At 35.2% G+C, this 24274-nt stretch overlaps 1 protein-coding gene across 1 annotated transcript in view; it reads left to right on the top strand.

The window, feature by feature from the left end:
- Positions 1–18116, top strand: part of SNTG2 (syntrophin gamma 2) — a 126508-nt gene extending 108392 nt beyond the window's left edge. Inside the window, exons 14-16 of the mRNA XM_054279336.1 lie at positions 6433–6525; positions 10542–10652; positions 17985–18116. Coding sequence (XP_054135311.1) covers positions 6433–6525; positions 10542–10652; positions 17985–18116 — 336 coding nt within the window. The remainder of the gene's footprint in view (positions 1–6432; positions 6526–10541; positions 10653–17984) is intronic.
- Positions 18117–24274: the final 6158 nt, after the last annotated feature.

Below are 24274 nucleotides of genomic sequence, written 5' to 3'. Positions count from 1 at the left end.
CAGTGAGTGCTCTTCTAAGCAAACCATTTTTGCAGTTAGCTGCTATAATGTCATAAGCATTAAAAATTAAAAATTACAAATAGATCAGATAGTTATTTCAATAAATGACCTAAAAGGAAAAGTTTCAAGTTGAGCAGTATCTTAAGCATTAAAAACATGGATGTATTAAACCCAGGTATTATTTTCTAAAGCACTGAGCTAGTCCCACTTCTACTGAAATAAATAGAAACTTTCTTTAAAATTCAGCGAAAATATAATGAGCCATCATTTGAGTCCTTTGAAAAATCTTACTTTTACTGCCAGAGTGTCTCTTGTATACATATCTGCTGAACCACAAATGTGCATAAATATTTTTAAAAAACAACTATAACCTTCTTGAAATCATCAGATTATAGTTCCATCTTTTATAAGAGAATGCACTTTTCATAATACCAGCAACGTGTGCAAAAAGTCATTTTAGGATATTAAGATGTAATTCCTTTGGTAGCAGGAACAGCAGATCTTGAAGGAATATACAAGATTTTAAATCAGATCTCATTTGTTTAGATGAAGTGCTTTTATTTGTATTTGTCCATAATTATCAAAGTTCTGTAACCTTTTAATTGTGACATGATTAATTCCTTAAAGGTATGGGCAAATGAGTGGATATGGCATGGTTTTTAAGTGAAGATTATATTCATTTGATTGCTCTCACTGAAATTATTTCACTGATTCTTTTTTACTGATATATGAAACAGGAATACACCTGAGCTTTGGGAGTCTCTTTTAGATGAAATTTCTCAAAACTCTCATGCTTTTGGTGAATGATGGATTTCATTATTGCTTCATTTTCTCATGTATAATGTGAATTCGGAGTAACAATGCTTTTGGTGTACTTTATAAACATGTTTTGAAAGTTTTGTTTTAAAAAAAAAAGACTATATATAGAATATTTTATGCTAAAACCCCATTTTTTTAGATAGGAGAAAGCCAAAGCATCTACATTTTTAATTCAGTGATTCTGCTATTTCAAAGGGTTTAAAAACATTTCAGTTTCGCACTATTCATTCTATGCAAAAAGACTCTTGGAGGTTTTGCAGGCTGTGTTCAGAATTAAGGGGTTTAATTTTGCCTTCTAGTACTCTCTCTATGTGTGGGCTGATATATATTTCTCAGTACAACCATAATAACTCTAGTTGCTCTTATCTTTATTTTCATACCCTGCTTGGATTTTTTTAATGCTAAAAGGAAAATTTTCAAAAATACTTTTTTTTTATATATCTGGTCCCATATTAAGGCTTTTGCCAAACTCTATATTTTTGTAAACACTTGGGATGCATTAAGACACCTTACTGCTGTCACTCCTCTATGATTTAGAAGCTTTTAAAAAGCTGCCATATAAAGTCTTAATGCAAGAACCTGTGTTCCAAACAATTTTTTCCCTTCCTGTCACTATATCTTAAATGCTGGTGTACATTATTTTTATTTCTAATGCAGAATAAAATAACACATAATTTAGGTCCTTCTCTCTTTCATGCATTTAAGTTCCTCTGACAAGTCCTACAAAGTTCCTTTCAGTTTTACTGACATTGGCAGAAAGATGAAGAAAAATATTAAATGTAAGGTGCTGATAGATTTGGTCTTAGAAGTAAAAAGAAACAAATAGAAGTGATATTTGGAGGATGCTAAAATTTTATCAGTTCAAATTGGCAATGCTGGAGTCTTCTACTCCAAAAATAAATTCCTTGACTTCATAGTATAATTTCATTTTAATGTAAATACTTTTTCTAAGGAAAGGCAAATTTTCAGAAAGATTTTAGCATTTTTTACATTGATGGCATATTATTTCCAGAAGCATAGCAAATACTTTAAGTTAAAGTAAGTGAATACAGCATGCAGTATGTGCACTGCATAGATATGGCTATTGCCTAAATGCTGTCCTGTCTGGTTAGAATTTAGTTTTAAAAAATGTGTGTTAAATTCTATATAATGAGTATAGTGAGAAATACTGTCTGTGATCCCATTTACATGTTATAAAAACCTTACAGCTCATCTTAGAGCATATGGATATCTTTATATATAAAGTAGTTAACAGCATAGCAGGGAAAATGTATAGTTCAAGCAGGAAAGTGTAATGGTGCTGCCAACTTTCCAATTGCTTTATGGAAAATAAACAAGCAAAATAATGTACATGCCCAATTTGTATTCACTTAGACTAGAAGTTAGGTATTATTTCTGCATTTTGGCTGATTAAAACCAATAAAATTCCTGCTCATTCAACATGGCTGAGTCCAAAATTAATGAATACATTGCATATCACTGCCATAGTTAAAGCAAAATGAGGGCTTCCTTCATGCAAGAAAATAATTAACAGCAATGTAGCCAATCACCAGCTGAAGTTTTGAAACTGTAAATCTGATGAGACTTTTGGACCAACAGCATTAGAGTTGTAAAAGTAATATATCCTTTGAAATGAATATACACTGTGTCATTTTTCTGTGTTACACTTAGATGAGCAGCATCACTGAGTCTCACTTGATCTTTAGAAAACTTACTGCCATGAACTTAGGAAAAGGAGTACTGACTGAAAAGGTTGATGCCCTGATTCTTAAAAAATTATGTGAAATGGTATTTTTTTACTAAGAATCTTTGTTAATGATCTCAGAATATGCTATCTCAACTGAAAGTTATTAATCTTGATTTTAAATAATTTTACTGAAAAAAAAAAGCAAGTTGAACCTTTATTTCTTGGGCAGAATACAATCCCACATTATTAAGTAACATTAAGGACTCTGTGTCTTCAAAAAAGAATCCAGAGATACTACACGGGATGCCTGTGGCAGAAAATGGGCAAATCCAAGCCCTCCATCCAAAGCACTGCAATAAACTCATATTCCAGCAAAAGTCTATTGCCAAAAAATCTATTGCATGTCATGGTTTTTTTGGAAGCTTTTGGACTTCCCAGTCCCAGAAGAAACCAAATGTACTTATGGCTTTACCCTACATGGGAGACCAACAAGTGTGGAGAAATCAGAAGGCCTCTCTGCAATCCAGGGGGCCTTCATGCTGCCTTCTGCCATCGTACTTCAGCTTAAAGGGGACAAGGACACAAACACAAAGAAGGAAGCTGAAGAAGAGGAGGGTTCCTCTTTATTCCTGCCTTTTCTTCCCCAGACCTCTGTGTCTGGGCTGCAGTGGGGCTTGCTACCCACCCAGTCTTTGTGCTTCAGCCTCATCACAGCCTGGTGACTCCCCATAAAGAGGTCACTTTTTCTGTTTGTCCCTCAGGCTTTGTCTCTCACACATATCTGAGGTATATTGGTGCTCTCCTCTCTGAGTGGAAATAAATCCCTCTTGTAATCTCTTCCCAAGCATTCACTTTCCAGTTTGAGTGTTTACTCACTTCTTTTCTTGGGTCCCTGACAGCCATAAACCAAGTTCAACGCCCTGCTTTTTGTGTAAGCTGATCTATTTACAAACACATTCTCTCACATGAGGGAAAGAGTCATAGTAACTCATAAACATAAAAGCTGCTTTTGGAATTAATTGGTTTGTCATTGTTTATATTTGTAATGTCTTTTACTGTTAGACAGCATCCTATGTCAGTCTTTCTTTTAGAGTGCTGAAGCAAACTGTCCCATGTCCTTGCCCGTTTGTAAAATCTTGTGAAAAGGACCTGTGACATCATCAAGTCCAACCAGACTGGTCACCACCTTGTTGACTAGACCATGGACAACATAGACCACATAGACCAAGTGCTATGCCTGGATGCTTCTTGACCAGCATAGTTCAAAGCTGAATTATTTCAGGCAAATCTCTGTCTGTGGGAATGAGAATGAGTGTATATGTGTGGTCATTGTAACTATTAAGCCCTCTCAGTGTCTTGGAGGACAAATGACACAGCCAGAGATAGACAAGAGTCATGCTTCTGATCAGCAGCAGGCAGGCTGTCTGAGGAATTCTGTCATAAATGAGTCAGATACAGTGTTCTTTTGGTATTTGAACAGTGGTATTATCAACTTATTGATCTTTTTATGAGTTAAAAGAATATGCATTGAGATGCTGATACCTGAACATTATACAGGTAAAAGTTTTATTATTGTCTTTTATTACAAAAATAATATTTTATGGATCTTTACATTGCTCGGAAAACATCAGATGATTGATCTAGGTCGTATACTACAATTTTCTTAGCTATTCCACTATGAAGCCTTTTCTTCTCTCTGTTGTTTAAACTGTTTAGACTTGGCAAGCTGGCTGATATTCAGTGCTGCTTTTTTTTTCCAAATTCACTTAGAGACACCTGAACCTAGACCTCTTGTGTTAAATTTCCACAACTGCTGTAAACAATCTTTGTAGATAGCCAAGGGTGATCACAGTTGCAAGTGTATGGGAAGCTTATTCCAAAGGCAAAAATGGAAAGGAATAAGGCTCTGTCCTAGAGTCAATGAGTCAAGATGAGTTTCTTACCATAGAGCTTTCTGAGAATCTGTTCAAAGTCACTGAGGAGATGCCAGAAGTAGGATTTTAAATTTGTATGGCAAAATACAAACTAATTCTGTTGTAAAGAAAACCCTGTGAGTTTTGTAAGTACAAAACACGTATATATTTTCAATAATGGTGAAAATGAAGCATATTATGTTTTTCTCCAGTATTTGTGAATAATTTCAAAATTGGTTCCATTATTTACCAATAGTGAATATTTGTAAAGTACTCCAAGATCATTATTTGTGCACAGTTCATTTTAGTATTCACCATTTGTGGCTGAGCAATTTGATGCTTACCAATTAGGGGAATCTAATTTTATTAGTTTTAAAAATTGCTTTGCTCAGCCAGAGCTCAGCTAGTATGACCTTTTTAATTGGAGAATAATGGAGAATAAGTTACGGCTGGTGCTTAATGCCACTTTTTAATTACTGAATAAAATGTAAGGATATGTAAATGTCATTCTAATTGAAAATCAATCACTGAAATATTTTTAAATGCCAAATAATATGATCTTTGAACACCAATGAGCAAATTAATTTATTCAGAAATATTACACATCTCCATTATTGTGGAGATGATTATAATACTAATCTGCACTTATAAACTGATATTACTCCTAGCCATTTCAAAATCCTTTTTAAAATGTCATAACTGTAACTCAAAAATGCTTATTTTAGTATAAGTAAATTTTTTTATTAATACTGGAGTGAGGAAACCTTTACAATCATCCAGAAGTTTTAGACTATACTAAAATTTTTAGAAAACCAATTCAAATGGCAGTTTGCATTTTAAGCAAGTTTTCTTAATGCTTTCAGTCTCCTCTAGGGAATTCTTGCATGTAAAGGATTTCTGTTTGTTTTGTTTGTTTTGTTTTTTTTTAATTAAAAAAAACTATCCAGATACAAAACTTCTGTGCAAACAAATGTCTCAGCATGAGAAAACATTGAGATTTATGATATATCAATGACAGTGAAGTAATGCTTCCTTGGAAGAAACAAAAAAAAAAAAATCCAAATTTCATAAGGCACAAGGGTGTAATCTCAAAACTGGCTGGTAAGATGTGGCAAGGAAAGCCTGTAGACAGGATCTGATCTCTACTTCTGCTGAAGGCAATGGGCTTTTTTGCTATTATGGCTGTCAACAGTGAATGTCATCAGGCTGCTCCACGTTATAGCAAATCTCATTCATGTCTTTCCAGAATCTGTCACATATCTAAGTTAGTGAGCCTTAAAAATGCCTGGAAAGAGTTAACTGACTTTTTACTGTAAAGCTTATTCACAAGTTTCACCAGAACTTCTGAGTTTTGTTAATAAAACAAAATTTTTTCCTTTCTAATCTGAAAGCTTATCATGGAATTGGTGAATAGACAGCAGTGTCTGGCAGATATCAATGCTAACCAAGATGTGATAGCTATTAGGTCTTACTATGACATTGCATTAACTAACTTTAGCATAGGGCTGTGCCAGCATGTCACCAGACCCAAATTAAAAAGTGTTGTAAAATAGAAAGATTCTCTACAAAGTTTAAATCAGATGGAGAAGTCAAGCAGGTGGAGCACTTTTCTATAATTAGATTGTGATGACTGAACATTTAGGCACTGTTGCCTGCACATTTGCTGGAAGTGACATCAGAAGTCATTAATAGTTCAGGTCTAAGCAGTTTAGAGTAGTCAGATCTGGTTTTGTGTGTTCTGTGTTGCATTTTGCAAGGGTTGGTTTTCAAGAATATATTCATTTTGTAGAAGAGGGACTTGAATATAAAAATCCTTCAGTTAATGTCTAGCTGGCAGATGGGACACTGATTTACAGTCAAAAGTTTTGACCATTTTCAAACAGTAATATAAAGCAGCACCAGTGCTGTCAGCTGAGTGTCTTCCCAGCCAAAAATACCTGCATAAAACATTATTTTAATATGATAATTTACAGTGATGGCTGTCCTCTCAAAGATCATACCTTTTTTTTTCAGTCTAAAACATATATGTGCAGTTGGCAAGGGGATACCCTGTGTTTCACAGTCGACTTTGCTCTAGGATTTACCTGTTTTGACAGTAAAACAAAGGTAAGAGTAAAATAAAAGGAAAATATAACTCTGAATTGTTTTATAGTTATTGAAGTTATCCTCCATTGCATTTTCTTTATGTTTATGTCCAGTATTTATTCCTCCAATATACTGTACTATTTATTTACTTACCCCTACTGAAATGTAGTCAGTTTGGGACTTCAAAGGGGTGATTTTAGTTGTATAGCATGTAAAGATGCATTTTGAAGAAAGAAATAAAAAAAATATCTTCCTTTTCAAGTAACAAAAGGAAAGGAAAATTATATTTAGCAGAGAACTTGGTTTATTGAAGAAACTTAAAGATTTATAAAAGATTACAAGTCATGAAAAAAATGAAATGTCACCTGATTCTATTTGTTTTGAAGCTACAAACATAAAATAGGATTAATTATTCTTCCATCATAAGAAATTTAGGTCATGTCTAAAATAAACAGAATAAGGGCAAATGTTTTTCAAAGTGAGAATCTAAAAGATTACATGCGCTTGTCTTACAAAAGAGTGGCTATATCGAAAGTGCCTACAGAGAATGGTTAATGTACATGCCATCTTCCAAGACCTGTCTATAATGCTACTACTTTCTGTATAACTTAGTGGTACTTTAATGTATATTGTTCTAAGTGGATTTGAACTTTTTTTTGATAGTAGAAGAAAACAGATATACAAAAAATGTTTCTGCATTAAGAGAAATGTTCAGAAGAAACTCGGTCTTCTCAAATATTTTTTAAAAATTCAGTCAGTCATTCTGAGAAAAGAGGGAACACACTGCATTTTGAAATACTCATGCAGGATCTAGTTTTTGCATGTTGGCATTTTGTGGGTTTGGGACCAAAATGCCCCCAAATTTCAAATCTATCAAAATCTTACTGCAGAGAAATAATGACCAAAATTGCATGAAAATTTAGACTAATTAAGTGTACATCCCATGCAGCAGGATAAAATTTCAGAACATACTTTAGTATACACTTTTCTCCCTCAGGTGATACTGCATTCTGGAATCCTGCTCTTGCACAATTATACACATTTTGCATGTAACCACAAATTAACTGTAAGAAGTAAGCTCTCTAATGTATAGAAAGGGTTTCTTTTAAATGTGAAGAATGATTGCACGTACTCTCACCTTTAAAATTATAACCTTACTCTATTAATAGGACTTTGTGTCACAGTACCTACCTTCAGTATTGATGATGAGGAAGATTTAGATGAATTATTGTTGCTTACCTAAGGAGAAACACAGAATACCAGCAGATAGACCAATTCCATTGCAAAACAGTAAAAATTCTGGAGAGCTCAAGTACATTTATTCTTCATCTGTGTGAGAGATGGAGATGTTCTCTGCATCCTTAAGCCTGTGAGGCAGTAATGGGTGATTTCTGCAGTTCATCTTGCTTCCCATAATTGTCAGCTGAAGTTTACTGTGTTTTCCCATATGCATAACTATTTTAGAATATTTCCTACCAATGCAAAAAAGATTCTTAAAGTGGTCAAGCAATTAACAGTTCATTAGGGACACAGAAATTTTACTGAAGAATCTCTCTTTTTCTTAAATTTAATGAAAAAAATAAGGTCTTCTATTGATGTAAAGAATGCTCCTACACCCCAGCCTATGTTCAAAGAGGATTATTAAAATAAAGGCTAGTCCCCAGTCTACTCTATGATTCTAAATCTGGATCTCAAATTTTGGACAACCAGTTCATGTAGTCATTGAAAAGCAGTCTTTTTTACACTTTGAAAAACAATTTTAAAAGGCCCCTATTATTACAAATTCTGAAATGAAAAGCACAACAATTTTTTGCTTTGGAGCATGGGAGATTGACCCTGGCTCCCTCATGAGTCAGGCAAATGAGAGGAAATACAACTAAAGGCTTGTGGGTCCAGATGAAGGCAGGGAGATGTCACTCACCAGTGACCATCGTGGGCAAAACAGACTCCACTTGGGCAAATCAGTTTAATTTATTGCCAGCCAAATCAGAGTATGATAATGAGAAATAAAAACCAGATCTTAAGACACCTTCCCCCCCACACTTCTTTGCTTCCCAAATTTCTTTATCTCCTCCTCTCCAGCAGCACAGGTGGGTTGAAAATGGGGGCTGTAGTCAGTTCACCCCATGTTGTCTCTGTCCTTCCTTCCTCCTCAGAAGGAGAACTTCTCACACTCTTCTCCTGCTCCAGCATTGAGTCCCTTTCACAGGAGACACCCCTCCAGAATCCAGCATAAGTCCTTCCCATGAGCTGCAGCTCTTCATGAACTGCTCCAGTGTGGGTCCTGCAGGAACAGCACCTCCTCCCCCTTCTTCCCTGACCATGGTGTCTGCAGGGCTTTTTCTCTCCCATATTCTCATTCATTTCTCCAGAACAAGAAAAATACCTTTAAAGAACTTTTCTAGAAGAGTTTCTTTTCCTGCATATTCTATTCCAGGCTCTTGATGGGCTTAATTCATTCAGCTTTTGTCTTTTTTGGGCTCATCACTGAGCTACTTCTGTAGCCTGCCTCTGCTTTTTATCTCATTGAAGAGATTCTTTTTATCTTGTCAGCTTGGTTGGTTCACCTTCCCCATCCTGTGCCTCCAGCCTCTCCTCCAATATGAAGGGATCCCAAAGTGTGCATCTATTTTCTGCCATCTTCCAGCTCTCTCTGCTTCTCTTCTTCCCCACTTGGTGTCAACTGTTGAGAGAGATGATGACTCCAGCAATGCTTATTATTACTAAATTTTTCCTAAGTTCTTGATTCGTCTCCACCTTAGCAGTTATTACATAGCAAACATTCATCTATCCTGTTTAGAGCCAAACTCATTTAAGCTTTTAACACTTTTCAGGTGCTATAATTAGGCCCTCTGGACCCAGTTAAAATCTCTTCATGAATGTAAAGTTTAGGCACCATCACAGTGCTGTAGCATACTTCAGTTTTTCTTCATCTGTTATATCTCTCTAAGAACTCAGTGACATTTATGTCTACAAGGAAGCAGGAGATAGGTTTTTTGTTTTGGACATTCCATTTTAAACTGTGAATAGGGTTCTAAAGCCCACTGGTAGCACTGGTCTATGTAACAAAAATATTTTGAGAAGCGGCATGTTGGAAAATGGAACAGAGTAAACTTTTTTCCATGTATGCTTTTGAAATAAGCTCCCAAGTATTTAAATTGTGTTTCTTCAGCAGCATCCAGGAACTGAAGCACACTTCAACATGTGCAGAGAATTTTCATTAAGATTATAAGTATTAAAGGAAACATCAACAGAAAGTCCAGGTGCAAGTTGGTTACCTTGTGGTGTTTTCTTTAATTATGCATTTTCGGGGGATGAATAGAAAACATTCAGATAAATACAGAAAATAACCTTGATTTCAGAAATGATTTCCCAATTTTTGTTTTTACAAAATATCTCCATAAATATTAAAGCATATCTGTCAATCTAGATTTTGCCAGCACTACTAAGATGCCATGGATAAACCTGTGGGAGACCAAGAAGCTTAGAAGTCGTATATTTTACAAAGCATTATGTAATGTAGGACACATTTTTGTGGTTTCTGAGACTATGTTCAATGATAATATTTTTGCATTTCTATAGCTTTTTTGAGAACTTCAAACCACATTTCACACATCAGTAAGTTCAGCTTTGCAATATCTGTGTAAGTCACAATTATCTACGTTATGCAAATGAGCCAACTGAAATTAAAAAAATCAACATATGGCATGGAATTGTATTCCTAAAGAAACTGATACAAATGTCCTCATGGATCTTTATGGAATTAAGCTTTTGCCAACTTTATGTGATGTAGGCAATTGAAACATTTATATCTCAGAGAATTTCAAAATAGTTTAATTAATGAATTTTAATATTGCATATTTTGCTTTCACAAAGGGTACAGAAGTGTTAATTTTAACTGCTCTGCAAAGAGCCTGTTATCATGTACCACATTACTGCTGTAGTGCTTTAATTTTGTACACGAATATTGATCATCCTTCTATAGTTCTAGGTAAAAACATGTAGCAGAGTCCTTAATCAAATTTCTTTTTCTTTAGAATGTGCTGTGGAGGTTTAAATTCTCTCAGCTTAAAGGCTCATCAGATGATGGGAAAACAAGAGTAAAGCTGCTTTTTCAAAATACAGACACCAAACAAATTGAGACAAAGGTAAGCAACATCCTCTTTTTCAATTTAGCTAAAGATGACATAAAATTACTGTCAAAGCATCAGAAATCCCATTTACTGGGACATAGATATGGTGAACACATCACAGCTTATCTTTTTTTGCCAATTCTTTAGAAACTCCACAATAAATGGAAGCAATGTAATACCCATAGATTTATTGCACTATTTCTACAAGCCAGTTATTACGTTGTGTTATGATAGTATTTTACTTTTTCAGAAAGATAGTTTATCTCAAGTTATTCTGTCAACCTATGGTAGATATAATGTCTAAAAATTGTGTTTATAAAAGATAATGTAAAAATAAAATTTGATCCCCACCTTGCTGTTGAATAAAAAAGACATTTTTTCAGTTATGTGGTTTTAAAAAGAACGAGAACTTTGGCATGATATGACATAGAAAAGGAAGATGAGACTGTGGTTCAACTAGCTTTTGGTGGACAAAAGCCAGTGAAATAAGAAAAAAGTATCTGAAGCCCTATGAACCTTTCCAAATACTCTTACCTGGAGTTGTACAGGTTAAAGTCATTTATAAAGTAATATTTTTTTATACTGACCATGCACAAAAGATATATGTTACCTATCCTAATGTTTAGAAAAATTGTAAGGAAGAAGTCCATAACCTTCCTTATTTTTCACAAAATTACAGTGCATGCAGTATATCTTTCTTTATACATCTGTATTAGTAAATTATTCAGGATTTCAAGCTTGACCTGAGTTGCCTTTTGGCTCTACTGTGAAAGATATTATAAGATCTGTTACAAAAGGTACAATACATAATAATTTATCCAGTAGCAGGTCATTTCCACTTCATTTCTCACAGTAGACCTTGGAGACAGAAAAGGACTACTGTCTTCATTTTGAATGTGATCATCTGTTGCTGAGAGCTTACATAACTTGTTTAAGGTCAGACAGGAAGATTGTACTCATGCATAAACTACTTTGTGTATCTCTGTGCATTAAATCTTTAGATAGCCCTTGTGTGTGATTAGCCAAGGGCTGCAATTCCATTGCTTGTGATGGAATTCTATTACTTTAATACTGTATAGTTGCTCTTTTTGTTGTAGCAAACAATCTGGTTTTTAAAATTTTATTTTCTTTTTATTTTTGTGCAAATTAACTTGCTTGTAATTGGTTTTACCCAACTTTACTCTTTGATAGAAAAATTGTGTTAGTATTTTTATGAAAATTTAGTTATCTGTAAAATTGTTATAAGTGAATCTTTATTATAATTTTGCTGTAAATTTTGTTCAAGAGACAGATTTGCTAAAACACTAAAAATTATTCTTTTACATAGCTCTAATGAAAACATCTTGTAGTTGGCAAAATTCACCTTCAAAGTATCAGATGGAAGTTGATATGGGATTAGTTCATACAGAATTCTTGATATCTGCATACCCAAAAGTACATATGTGTTGCAAGATCCCAGAAAAAGTTCATTAAAGGCCAGAGGAAAGGCTGATACAGAGTAGCTGAGGATTTATCAGAATTTCAATGATTACACCTTTTACAACCACCTCTGCAAAGTGCAATGTAGCCACTAGGATTTCACATTTAATGGGACTGGGACACAGCTGTGCAGCCTCTCCACTTCAGATAACTGGTATATATCATCAACTGTATGCCCACCACATAATTGGAATGAGTTCTTAGACTTGAGAGTTACAGGCTGGCTGGAAAATGCCCAGCACTAATACTCATAGTACAATCCAGTAGTTGCCTCTGCTTATTGCACTGAAAGAGATTTCATAGGGCCAGATGGTTCTATATGGTGAAATGCAGCCAGTAACAAGAAATAAAAATGTTATCAAATAATAGAAGTTTCATTTTTCCTGGGTAAATGAGCCACTGTGCACAAAAGAAGCTTGATGCAGATGACTTACATTCCCTTGGTGGAAAACAGAGAGTCAAGGTTGCAAAAGAATTTTCCAAACTATATTTAATTCTACATTATTATGAATTCTTGGGAGTAAAAAAAAATCACACTTGGGAATTCTATTTTTGTATCTTGTTTAGTAGCTAGATGTGATGTTTCTTCTCTTATTTTGGCTTCTAAATCTTAAGCCAAGTACTTCTTCCTGTGCACTTTAGTTTTAGGTGAACAGTACATTCCTCCATTTAAAAAGTTTTCTGTTGAAAGAAGATAATAAGGAAAAGATTCCTGTCAGTTTTTTCTCTTTCAGGTTCTTCATATTCCCTACAACTTCTTATAGTTTCCCACTTCAGTACTTCCCTGAACTTACCCTGCCTTTAGTATTGAAAAATACAAGTAATCTTAGTAATAGTAGATATTCTTTACCCAAAATGGCAAGGTTTCTCATAAAAAAGAAAAAAAACCTAAGATCAACACATCCATGTTTGTACTGATGCTTTATTTGCCTTCGCTAAACTGTAGCTATATATCTGAAAAATAAGACTTTTTAAAGACTTTTTTAAGTCTTTAAGTCTTAAGACTTTTTCAAGCCTATTTGAATTGAGCATTTCCCTTTTCTTTTCATCTTACTTAGTCTTAAATATCTGTTGAAGAAAGATAAGAAACCACTGTGGTCAATAGAGTGTTGTGATCCATACTGAAGTCTCAGCTAGATGTTGCTGGTCTTATAAATTTCTTGTCTATTATGAGAAGATAATTTAAGAACCCTGCATATTGTTTTGATCCATGATATGGCAACCAAGCCCTGCTGTATTTGCTGAGATATAGAATCAAATTTAGAATTCTGGTTTCCATTTTGACTTTGATGTTGTCTGCAGCTAAAACATTAATATCTTTATTTGGGCTTTTAATCTGAAAAAAAAAAACCCAACCCAAACCACACCAAACCAACAAACAAAGAAACAAACAAACAACAACAACAAAACCCCACAACAACTAAAAAAAAAAATCAGTCTGATCAGAAAACATATCTTGAACAATACAGTGGTAACAGTTCTGCTCTGGTCGACAAGTAACAAACACTGAGACTTACCAGTGTCCCTAAAGTCATGAAATGCACAGGGCACAACACTATCTGTCAGCATCTCCATTATTTGCCTTTCATGTGATACAGGCTCATGTCTTGTTCAAACAGCGATTCAACAGCTCTCAGAAGTTCTCAGTAAAATTGCATGCATGGTAATAATGCAGCAGACCTGTCAAGCTTTTATGACGTGTAATAAATCCAACTCTCCTAGTGGGTGGATGAAATAAGAACATATATTTTTCTTCCTTGGCTGTGCACATGCAGTGAAGGAGGTCAGTGCATTGTGCTCATTTTTTGTATTTTCAGTACCAGCAGGAAATTTTGCAGTCTTGTCCTCCCACTGATTTAATCCAATCTTTTGTATTCTTCTCCCAGTGTCTTCCTTCCAGTGCCTTTGTTGTACTTAATCTACTTATTATGGTACATACAGTAAACTGAAAGAGCTTTGGTTATTGAAATATTAGACATGCACAGATTCTCCTTAAAAACTGACAATCTCAATTAAAGAAAAAAGCAGCAAACTCAGATAAGGAAAGCAAACATAAGGGTGCTGTTAGATGGTAAAGCACAAATAAAATGATCAGTTACTCATCTGCCTGACTGACTACAGAGACTTTAAAAAAATGAACTATCAGAGCAATGTATTTGTTTGAAAGAAGTGTCTTTGGTGTTATTTTCTAGGAAGAATTCATATTGCATTTCAAAGCTAAAGAGGCTGTATTTCCATCTATAAAACTATATTCAAGATAGCAAGAGACATATTGTGTCCCAGTCTTCAGACTATGCAACAGCTGCATTTTCCCAAGTCAGAAAGACATCCTTATCTTTTACTAAATCCATATTTTCAAATTAACCCCCTCTTCCCCCTTCCCTCTTGTAATCAACATGTAAGCAAATCCTTACCCCAGCTTATCCTTAGGTATGTGTGACTATTCCTCATTATCTACACCTGACTAGCAGGCTGCAGGATTGCAAAGGCATCCAGAACAGGCATCGAACATCCTTCAGACACAAAGCTCCACAGCCTTACCCCATTAGTGGACTTCTTGATCAAATACTACTGTTATAAGCTGCATTTCTAGAAGCTTCTGGTGCATGAGGCCTCAGATGAGCCCCACCTTTCTGATGCCACCATGGGTGGCCACATCTAACCGAGGCTTGTAAGATAACATCTCCAGAGCTCTGCTCCTGTTTCATGATCCCGGAGGATTGCTCATCCCTGCACAAACCTAACATAAAATAGTGAAGATGTGAGAGACAAGAGGTGTGGAAGAGCTGCTAAACTGCATGAGGAGTGCTTATATGCCACACATTTTGCTTTTCAGCTCTGTAATAACTTTCAAAATTGGCACCACTCTTGAAAATAATCCAAAAATGGGGAACTTGCAGTTTTAACTGCAGTAAATAGTGTTGTTGTCACATAAAACATAGATTTAGTGTTACTGCTGGTCTTCCACCTCTAAGTAGATTGTATCTTCCAGAAACAAGAGCATATTAGTATTCAAAAGGTTATTCACAAGAGATTAGACAACTTCTCTCAGATACAGAGGAGGGGCTACTGCAGTTTGATCCATGCTCTGAACTGTGATGGAAACAGAGAGGTCTCTGCAGTTGGAACATTGGGAAAAACTGACTCACAGTGATGAGATGTTCCTGTCTTTGCCCTTTACTAAACCCAAAGCTCTCCAAATAATGTTGTTAGAACAGTCTGAAATCCTGTTCACAGTCTGTGTTAGGTTCCCTCTGCTTATCTCTATAAACATTTATCAATTGGAAGTGCATAAAGCTGGAGAAGAGAAATAGGAACTCTGGGAAGGGCTCCCTTCTCTCAGTCTGTTTGGCTGTGTTTTGTCAGTGTGTTGAATATCAGAACCTAAGGTGAAATTGTTGGGTGATTTCAGTTGATTTTGGAGCAAATCTAAGATTCATGGGAATAGTCATATTTTTTAATTCCATGGTTTTGAAGAAGGAATTTCAGTAGATGTAAAACATTTGATTGAGCCAAAACTTATATATTGAGGCCTATGTTTCATATTTTATATTTCATTACTAATCATAATTGTGTATATAACTTTAGTTTTCTTAAACTTAGATAAGGAGATTTAAATAGCGCCATTGTAGGGGTTTTTTTCCTGGAAGTGTTTATATTATTTTATATAATATTTAAAGTCAACATCTGCTGTCAATAAAATGTATTTTAAGAAACCTCCTCCCATATTTGCTCCTCAAATGTCAGTTAAAATGGAAAAAACAGGAGCTTTTTCCCCCCAAAATTTAGGACAAAGATGTCATGGACGCAATTACACTCACACTTTCCTCTGCTCCACTATGGCTTCTCCATCAGTTTCAATCCCTTTAGGGGTTTTACCTGCTCTGCCATGGAGCACCCTCTACTTCACTGGCCTTGTTACTTTTTTGGGGAATTTTCTGCTGTTTCTTACCTACGTTTACCTGATGCAGCCCTGTCTCACTGTCGGGCTGAGCCATGCCTGGTGGTTGGACCTGGCTAGAACCTGCTGTATCTGGCACAGGGCAGCCCTGGTCTCTCCTTCAAGAGGTTGTGCATGCAGGTCCTTCCACTCCCAAAAATTTCCCAGTTGTGCCCCAAACAGGGTCACGAAATCATGCCCCACAAATACTACTGAACAATTCATTAGTAGGACCACTTGTGCCGAGTAAATACTTGGCCTTGGACAGCAAAATGGTGTGATGGTGAGCTTTTCTGGGACAGTAAGTTTGAATTCCAAATATTCTGTTTGGGCCAATTTTGTTCAGAACATACTGTAAAATTCTGTTACAGAAAAAGCAGAAGTCCAGTGCTTTGCTTATTGCTCAAAAACAAGCATAGAGAGTGTGCCTCAACAAACTAGTTAGCCAACAGATTGTTGGAAATAGTCTTCTGCTCAAACCAAAAATTGTCTCAAGGATCCCCACAATATATTTACCAACTGCAGACTTCACACATAGTGGTATCACTTAAATTGAATGTGTTTTTTACATTATATTTGTTTTTTCTGTCATTGTGTCAGACTATCTTCTGTTACTGTATGAGTTCATAGGGAAAAATAAGTTAATTTGTGCACAGAAGATGAAATATGTTGTAAAAAGTCAAGCGAATCTGAGAACTGTTTAGGCATAATTCTGCCTTTCTTTGTGAATCAGGGCATCTGAATTTCATACCTGCCATGTTTGTTTCTATCATTAGGGTGTGGTGTGACTTCACCTTACCTTTCACCCTGCCTTTGGCTTCTCATCTCTCCTTCAGAAGCTGACAAAAGATGTGATCCCCTCAACCTACCCTTCTTGATACCTCATGACTCTCAAACAGCCTTAACTTGTCAAATACTTTAATAATGCTCAACAAGGCTGAATGCCAAGTCCAGGCAGTGCTGCAGGCTGAGGGCAGAGTGGCTAGAAAGGTGCCTGGTGGGGAAGGACATGGGGAAAGGGTGCCTGGGGGGAAAGGGGATGCTGGCTGACAGCAGCTGCACATGAACCATTGTGCTCAGGTGGCCAAGAAGGCCAATGACATCCTGGCCTGGATCAGCAATAGCATGGCCAGCAGGAGCAGGGCAGGGATTGTCCCCCTGTACTCAGCACTGGTGAGGCCACACCTGGAGTCCTGTGTCCAGTTCTGGGTCCTTCAATTTAAGAAAGGTAATGGAGCTGGTGACGGATTGGATGGGCATGACATTTGAGGAATGGATGAAGGAGCTGGGGATTTTTAGCTTGAAGAAAAGGAGTCTCAGGAAAGGTCTTACCACTCTCTATAACTGCCTGAAACAAGTTACAAGGGATAAGATGAAAGGAAATGGGCTTAGCTTGTGCCAGGGGAAGTTTAGACTGGATATTAGGAAAAAAATTCTTCACCAAAAAGGTTGTCAAGCATTGGAACAGGCTATGTAGGGAAGTGGTTGAGTCACCATCCCAGGAAATATGTCAGGTGTAGAAGTGGTATTTAGTGGCATGGTTTACTGGTAGACTTGGTAGTCCTGGGTTAATTGTTGGACTCAGTGATCTTCAAGGTGTTTCCCAACCTGAATTATTCTATGCTGCAATATTTGAATATTCTTTCAAGTTGACTGATTTCATTGTACAAGCTGAGTACAATGTAAACAATAAAGTATCACAGAGTGAAAACTAAATTGACACACAGCACTGTCAGTGAACAAGGTATGGATATACAGATTTTATTCTTAACAATTTTAATTTTACAGTTTCCTATAAAAATGCAATTTTCATGTTAAGGCCATTATTGTTTTCTAACTAGTCTACTCTTTATTCTTTATTCATATAAAATGTTTATAAACCTGAATTGAATTGATTTTTTTTCTTTTTTTTCTCTTACTTCTTTCAGGAACTTGAATTTCAGGATCTGACGGCAGTTTTACACTGTATTCACTCCTTTATAGCAGCAAAAGTGGCATCTGTGGATCCTGTATTCATAGACAGTCAGAGTATTGCAAGAAAATATATGTACAGTAACTGATACTAGATTATATGTTGTGACTATGGAAAATAAATTATTTTCTTAACAAAAGTAGTTATTTCATTCACGATATTGCAACTTGGTGATTTTATAAAAAGGCTCTAGTTGTGTTATCTGTAATGTTAAGAGTTTTCACAATCTGATAAATATTTTGAATCTATGAGTTAAAAATATGAGTTGAATCTATGAGTTAAAAATACTAAGTCAAAGTTTGTTATCTTCACCATTGATCTAAAATTCCAAATGAATATTTGTAGAGTCATTTTGATTTCTGCTCTTACGATGATACATTCTACCCCTTATTACATAATAATTTGGAATAACATTTGAAAAGTGTACGTCCAAAATTTGGCCTCTAAGTCTGTTTTGAAAAGTGTTGGGCGTACAGACAATTACTACAGTATTCACTGTAGAAAAGTAATTATTGAAGACAACTGTTGTAGGAATCAAACTTTCATATTCCTTCCATATCCTTGAAAAATTGTAGTTCTGTGACTGGGCTCTTTCAAGGTCAGAGAGTTTAGCTCTTGCAAAACACTGAATACTCTATTTCAGATCTAGGAACATAGCTAAGCACACTCTTGGCTCTAAGAATACTCAGCAGCCCCAGTATTTGCAAGGTAATGTCAAGAGTGTATTTGAGTATCAGCTGTGAAGAGCTTTAGACGCAGCTAAGCAGCCTGACTATAGACACTCAGTTTTAAGAAACTTGCCATAGGGTTTTCTTATCTTTCAATAAAGCTTTTATGACTCATTCATTTATTCATTAATAGATTGACTTGACACCTATCCTTTGATGTAATGCTCTGTATGCTTGGGAACAGCTTTTATTTGGAGAAACATGCTTCCAAGATAAGATGAACATAACAAAACATAAATATTTTTCTGGGACATCTGCCTTTTTTTTTCCTATAGCTTTAAACTTGACTCTTATTTGAGAAAAGTGGATTTTGTCCTTGCTGAGGAAAAAATATTGTGTTACTTTTGACATATGCCTAACTTTCCTTCTGAAATCATAATCTTAAATGAACAGATAATACATCCTGCAATTGAAAAAATTATTAAAAAAGAAGACATTTAACCTTAGGGCAAATTCCCTGTAAGTGATACCAGATGTTGCAGGTTTTTCTGATAGGAGTTTCTGTTTTTCTCACTTGTACTTTTGAGGCAGCATCAAGAAAATAAAACAATCAAAATTGAACAAGTAGAATATCTTAAGTAGAAGCCATGATAAGGAGTGAATTCATCAAAGTCCTCCCTAAATTTTAGGAGTCTTAGAAAGTGCCCTGATAAGGTTACAACCTGAAGTTACTGTAGTCTAACGAAAAGAGGTTGGTGCCTTTAAAAGGTCTCAAGTGAGGAGTGTTTTTACATAAACTCCGTGCTTAAGTTTAGTCAACTAAATTCTCTCCTTCAGGTCTGTCTTTTCAAACTGCAGTGGGGCACTTACTTCAAACAGATACTTCTCTGTCCACCTAAAGCTTGGGCACAAATAAAGTGCCTGATGCAGGTGATTTAATCCTGCAGGAGGATTACGTGTTTCTAAGTGTTATCCATAGAGAAATTAATTTGAATGGTGCAGACTCCGTTTGTAATTCCAGTGTTGTTTAGAGTTCCAGTGTTGTTTGCAGTGAGGCACACTAACTCCTGGTAAAGCAGTATTTAGCGAATGTGAGAAATATTTTTATTATTTTAAAATAAATCTTTATAGCCGTTATTGCATCTTTAACATACATAATCTCAATTTTATAATAATTTGATTTTAAGAAAATAATTTTAAAAGTTTACTTTTTTGAACATGCATTTATTGAAAATGTTTCAATTTAATTCTCCACTTTCTTTTTTATTTTCAGCTCATTGTATTTACTGAGGTTTTAACAGTCACAAATTACAGCATTAACATTATAATATCTTTCTTACAACCAATTCTCAATTCAGTTTATTAGCATGAATAATTAGAAGCATCACATTTTCTGTAGGATGAGGAATTATGGAATTAATTCAGTTTTGTTTTTCTAATATTTTCTCATAGACAAAGTTCAATATTAACATGTTAGCTATAGTAGAAATCTGTACCAGCTAGTTTTCAACTGGTACTACAGTCAGGCATCTAGACTTAATGTTTTAAGAATAATGTAATCATAAACTAGCATATCTCCCCAAATACTGTATTAAAACCTTAAAATAAATTAGGCCTAATTTATTAAATAATCTTTCATTTCCAAAATGTTCTGCTATTCAAAAAGAGCATTATTGTTTGTTTTTTTTCAAAACCACTGGATACTGCACTTTTCCATTAGCACTTTCAAATTTCTTATATGAAGTTGCTTATGCTGATTTTAATTAATTTTGTTATTGTTTAATGGAATTTCTAAATTCTTTTAGTCTTTTGATGAGCTACTGTTTTTGCAACACAGTAGTTTTCTTCTGCATGTTGAAATCAATCTCAAGGAATATTAGAGAAAAAATTCTTATAAATTCACCATCTGAAATTTAGCATTGTATTTTAGAAATAATTCTCCAAACATATTTTTAATGAGGAACTTGAAGATCAAGCTCAAGATTAGCTCAGTTGCTTTTTTCCTTTCTTTCACACTCTACAACACTCTCAAGGCAGGGACTAAAGGCCAATTTTTTGAGAAAGTTGCCAGAGGCTGGGAAAAGCTAATGGGTTGCTAGTTTTTTAGCTATTATATAGGCTGAGTAGGACTTCCATTGCACCTTGTATTTCTTAGTCATACACCTCATATTTGAAAATGTTGCATTCCAAATTTGTTCCATGGCCTATGTTTCTTTCTCAAAGCATATAAGTTCGTCATTGCCTTCAGAATGTGGATCATATATCATGCATATATTTTTCTCTGTCAATGTTTTGAGTATCTGCACCACATTTCAGCTGACAAAACACCTCAAAATAGGAAAATACTGGGATTCACAATTATATCTGCTGGTAGAAACCTTCCACCTTCCACAGTGAGCTGAGGCGGACGACACTTGCTTTAGGCATTTCAAATGTCAAATATTTAATTTCTAATGAGATCATAAAACAATTTTTTATGTTCTTTGTTACATTCTTGTGATATATTAAGCTTTAGTCTTACAATCTCATTATGTATTTGAGCATAGTTTTCCTTTATATTTTTCTAGGGTGACAAAGGTGTAGCAGAATTGAATATGGAGTAGGAAAAGGCAACCATTTATGGAGGCAGCACCATAAACAGCAGGCTCAGAAAGGAAGCATACAAACACAGTGTTATAAAATTGGGCCCCATCACAAAATCAAGATAGCTACTTTTGATTAGAAATGAGTAAAAACAGGACAGTCTCTCAATGTCCAAATTATCTTTATGCCTTTTCTTAAACTCAAGACTTGGTTAAAAGGCTAAAAATGATCCCATCTACAAAAGTGATTTTGAGCAAATGGGTAGTAGTGTTGATTTAAATTAGAACAAGGCTCATCAGTGACTTATAAATTAAGGAGTGGTAGAGCCTGGACTTAGGCACTGGACTTGAATCATACTGATGATTTGTTAATATAATTTCTGGAATTTTTTCCTCTAACATGATTAAAATCTGTTGAAAAAAATCCTATTTACAATCAAGCTAAAGTCAGCTCAGCCCTGTTCTCAGTGCATGGCATGATTGTGCTACCCTGTCGAAAACACCAGAGCATTTAATAGAGGGAACATGGCCAGAGTGTGCCAGATGGCCTCAGGGATAAAAAACAAGACTTGACAATTTTAGTTATAAATTTAGATGTTACCAGAGTATTTCACTGACTTAATCTGAGCTGTAATAATTTGTTTTATTTTTGCCTGTAATCATAAAGTCTGAGAGGCTGAGGCTGTGCTGATCCAAAGCTCAAGTTTTGGAAATCTGACTGAATTTTTCCAAGGTTAGGATCTTAGAAAAAGTATTTCAAAATTATTCTTAACCTTGAGCCAGTAGGCCTGAAGCTTAAAAAACAATTTTCTGTGGGAGGAAGACTAAGCTATGCCAAATTTTGAAACCTTTAATCTAAAATCCTGTGTTATATCTGAAATACATTAATTCGTAAGTAACTTCTGACAAAGGCATGCTTTTTCCACAAAACCTTTAATGTGTAATCTGATTTTTGCAGTGGCCTAAGCAGAATTTAAAATTGCCTGAATTTAGTTTTAAGTACATGTCTATAAATGCTTCTATCAAAATGCTGTCAGTATTTTGTAACACTTTCCTGCCCACCTGAGTATCTCCTCTGTTGCAGCGCTCAGTGAGGCGTGTCTAATGGCAATGCAATTTTTCTGCTTTTTGTTTACTTCTGTTGTTGATTTTCTTTTAATATAGTTTGCCTGTGTCCTCCAGTAAGCTTTTTCAGAGCAGAGAGAGTGAAAGTTAGGAAGGAAGCACTTTTCTCCATGCTCTCTTGAGAGGCAAAGTGGTGATTTCTGTCCCTCTTTCCTATGCATGAGAAATGGGAGAAAGCACTGAAAAAATGGAAGTAGGGGAGAAATAGACAGACAGACAGACTGTGAAATCTTAAAAAAACTTCTTCACTTAGGTATACAAAACACCTCTTGGAACTCATTTGACTTCATGAGGAAATTTATCTTTCAGTGTAGTTCTCTTACTCTGAATTGCTATTATTGAGCTATGGATGCTGAAGAGTTAAAGGCTCCAAAGAAAAAATGTAAAATATATTATGTAATTGTATTTTTTTAAACAATGCTTCAAAATGTTTAGGTACTTTTGTGTTGAAGCATGCAGACAAGCAATTATCTTATGTGAACTAAAGGCCTTGTAGTAAATTTACTAAATATTTGTGCAGCATGCAAGATGAATTCAAATATGCATTTTAATATGGTCCAACCGCAAAAAAACATCTTAAGTAAAATATTTTTATGAAATTTGAAGTTATCAAATTCCATGGACATGAGCCAAAATCCACTGCTGTTTTAAGTCCCAGTAAAGTATACAGGACTTTGCCTGAAGCAAAAATATGTGATTTTAAATAATAAACAGAGAAACCAAAATGCTTTTCTTTTCTAATATTCCCTCGGTGCACAGCTGCCTACGTGTTCACTTAAAGGATTCATTCCTGCTGCAAACACTGCTGACTTTTCAGTAGGGAATCAAAATCAGAACTATTTGGGCTGAATGCCATAATCTTTTTTTTGTAGCAGCAGTCACAATGCCCTGTACAAGTTGCACTTATGCGGGTACTTTGACCTCTAGTTTAAATGGACCACAGATATTTTTTCAGTGCAAAGACATGATCCATTGTGCAAGTCTACCCATCTGGAGGTGTGAGTGGCAGAAGCATCTCAGCTGCATAGATTTCCAGGATTGCAAGACAACCAAGCAAGGAAAGGAAGTAAAATGGAAGAACTTTATTTTTCTTTCCTCACTACCAATTATTCTTGGAACATTATTTCTCTTATATTTCTAGGCTACTAACTGACTGTTTCTTACAAGTCTCTAAATTCCCAACTATGATGGAAATGTCATACTCAATATTTATTAAGGAATTAGTGTAGAAATTAGGTGTCCAGTCTGTGTTAATCATCTGGTCTCAACCCCATAACCAGTGGATAGAAACCAGCAAATCTGAGGAGTGCTTTATTCCTTACTGCAATAGATGCCTAAAACCAGCGGAATAAATAATGTTCTGAGAAGGCATCTTTCTCCATCAACCAACTATACTACCACATAGATTTTTGACAGCTCAATTTTCTATAGATAGGTTTAATATCAGATTTATGTACCAATACAATAAAAGTAGCAATCATGAGCAATGTTGCAGGATTATGGGAATAAAATAAAACAATGCTGAAGTGAATGAAATTTAAATCAGAATTTTGTCATCCTATTTAACTGACAGAGGAGAGGGAAGAAAGGGTCTTTGCCTGTTTTACTAGCTATGGGTTACTACCTGGGGCAGAGTAGAAAAAATTTCTAAAATAATACAGTAGAAATTGCATTAATTCATAGATGAGTTCTACGTCTCAGGAGATGCACTGACTCTTGGAACACAGAGCTACTCATAAAAAAAATATTAGAGACATTCTACTGTATCTCTAAGCACTTTGTTCAATTAACATTCAAAACTGAGCTAAATTACTACACTACAACATCCATAAGTAGAGTACATAATCAGCTCACTGTTTTCTTTTTGCACA

Source organism: Melozone crissalis, unplaced genomic scaffold, assembly GCF_028551555.1.
Source record: "Melozone crissalis strain CALT ecotype California unplaced genomic scaffold, PUWL_Pcris_2 ptg000027l_1, whole genome shotgun sequence".
NCBI classification, from domain to species: domain Eukaryota; kingdom Metazoa; phylum Chordata; class Aves; order Passeriformes; family Passerellidae; genus Melozone; species Melozone crissalis.
Note: the sequence above shows the minus strand (reverse complement) of the source record. Positions and strands in the feature narration are given on the sequence as shown.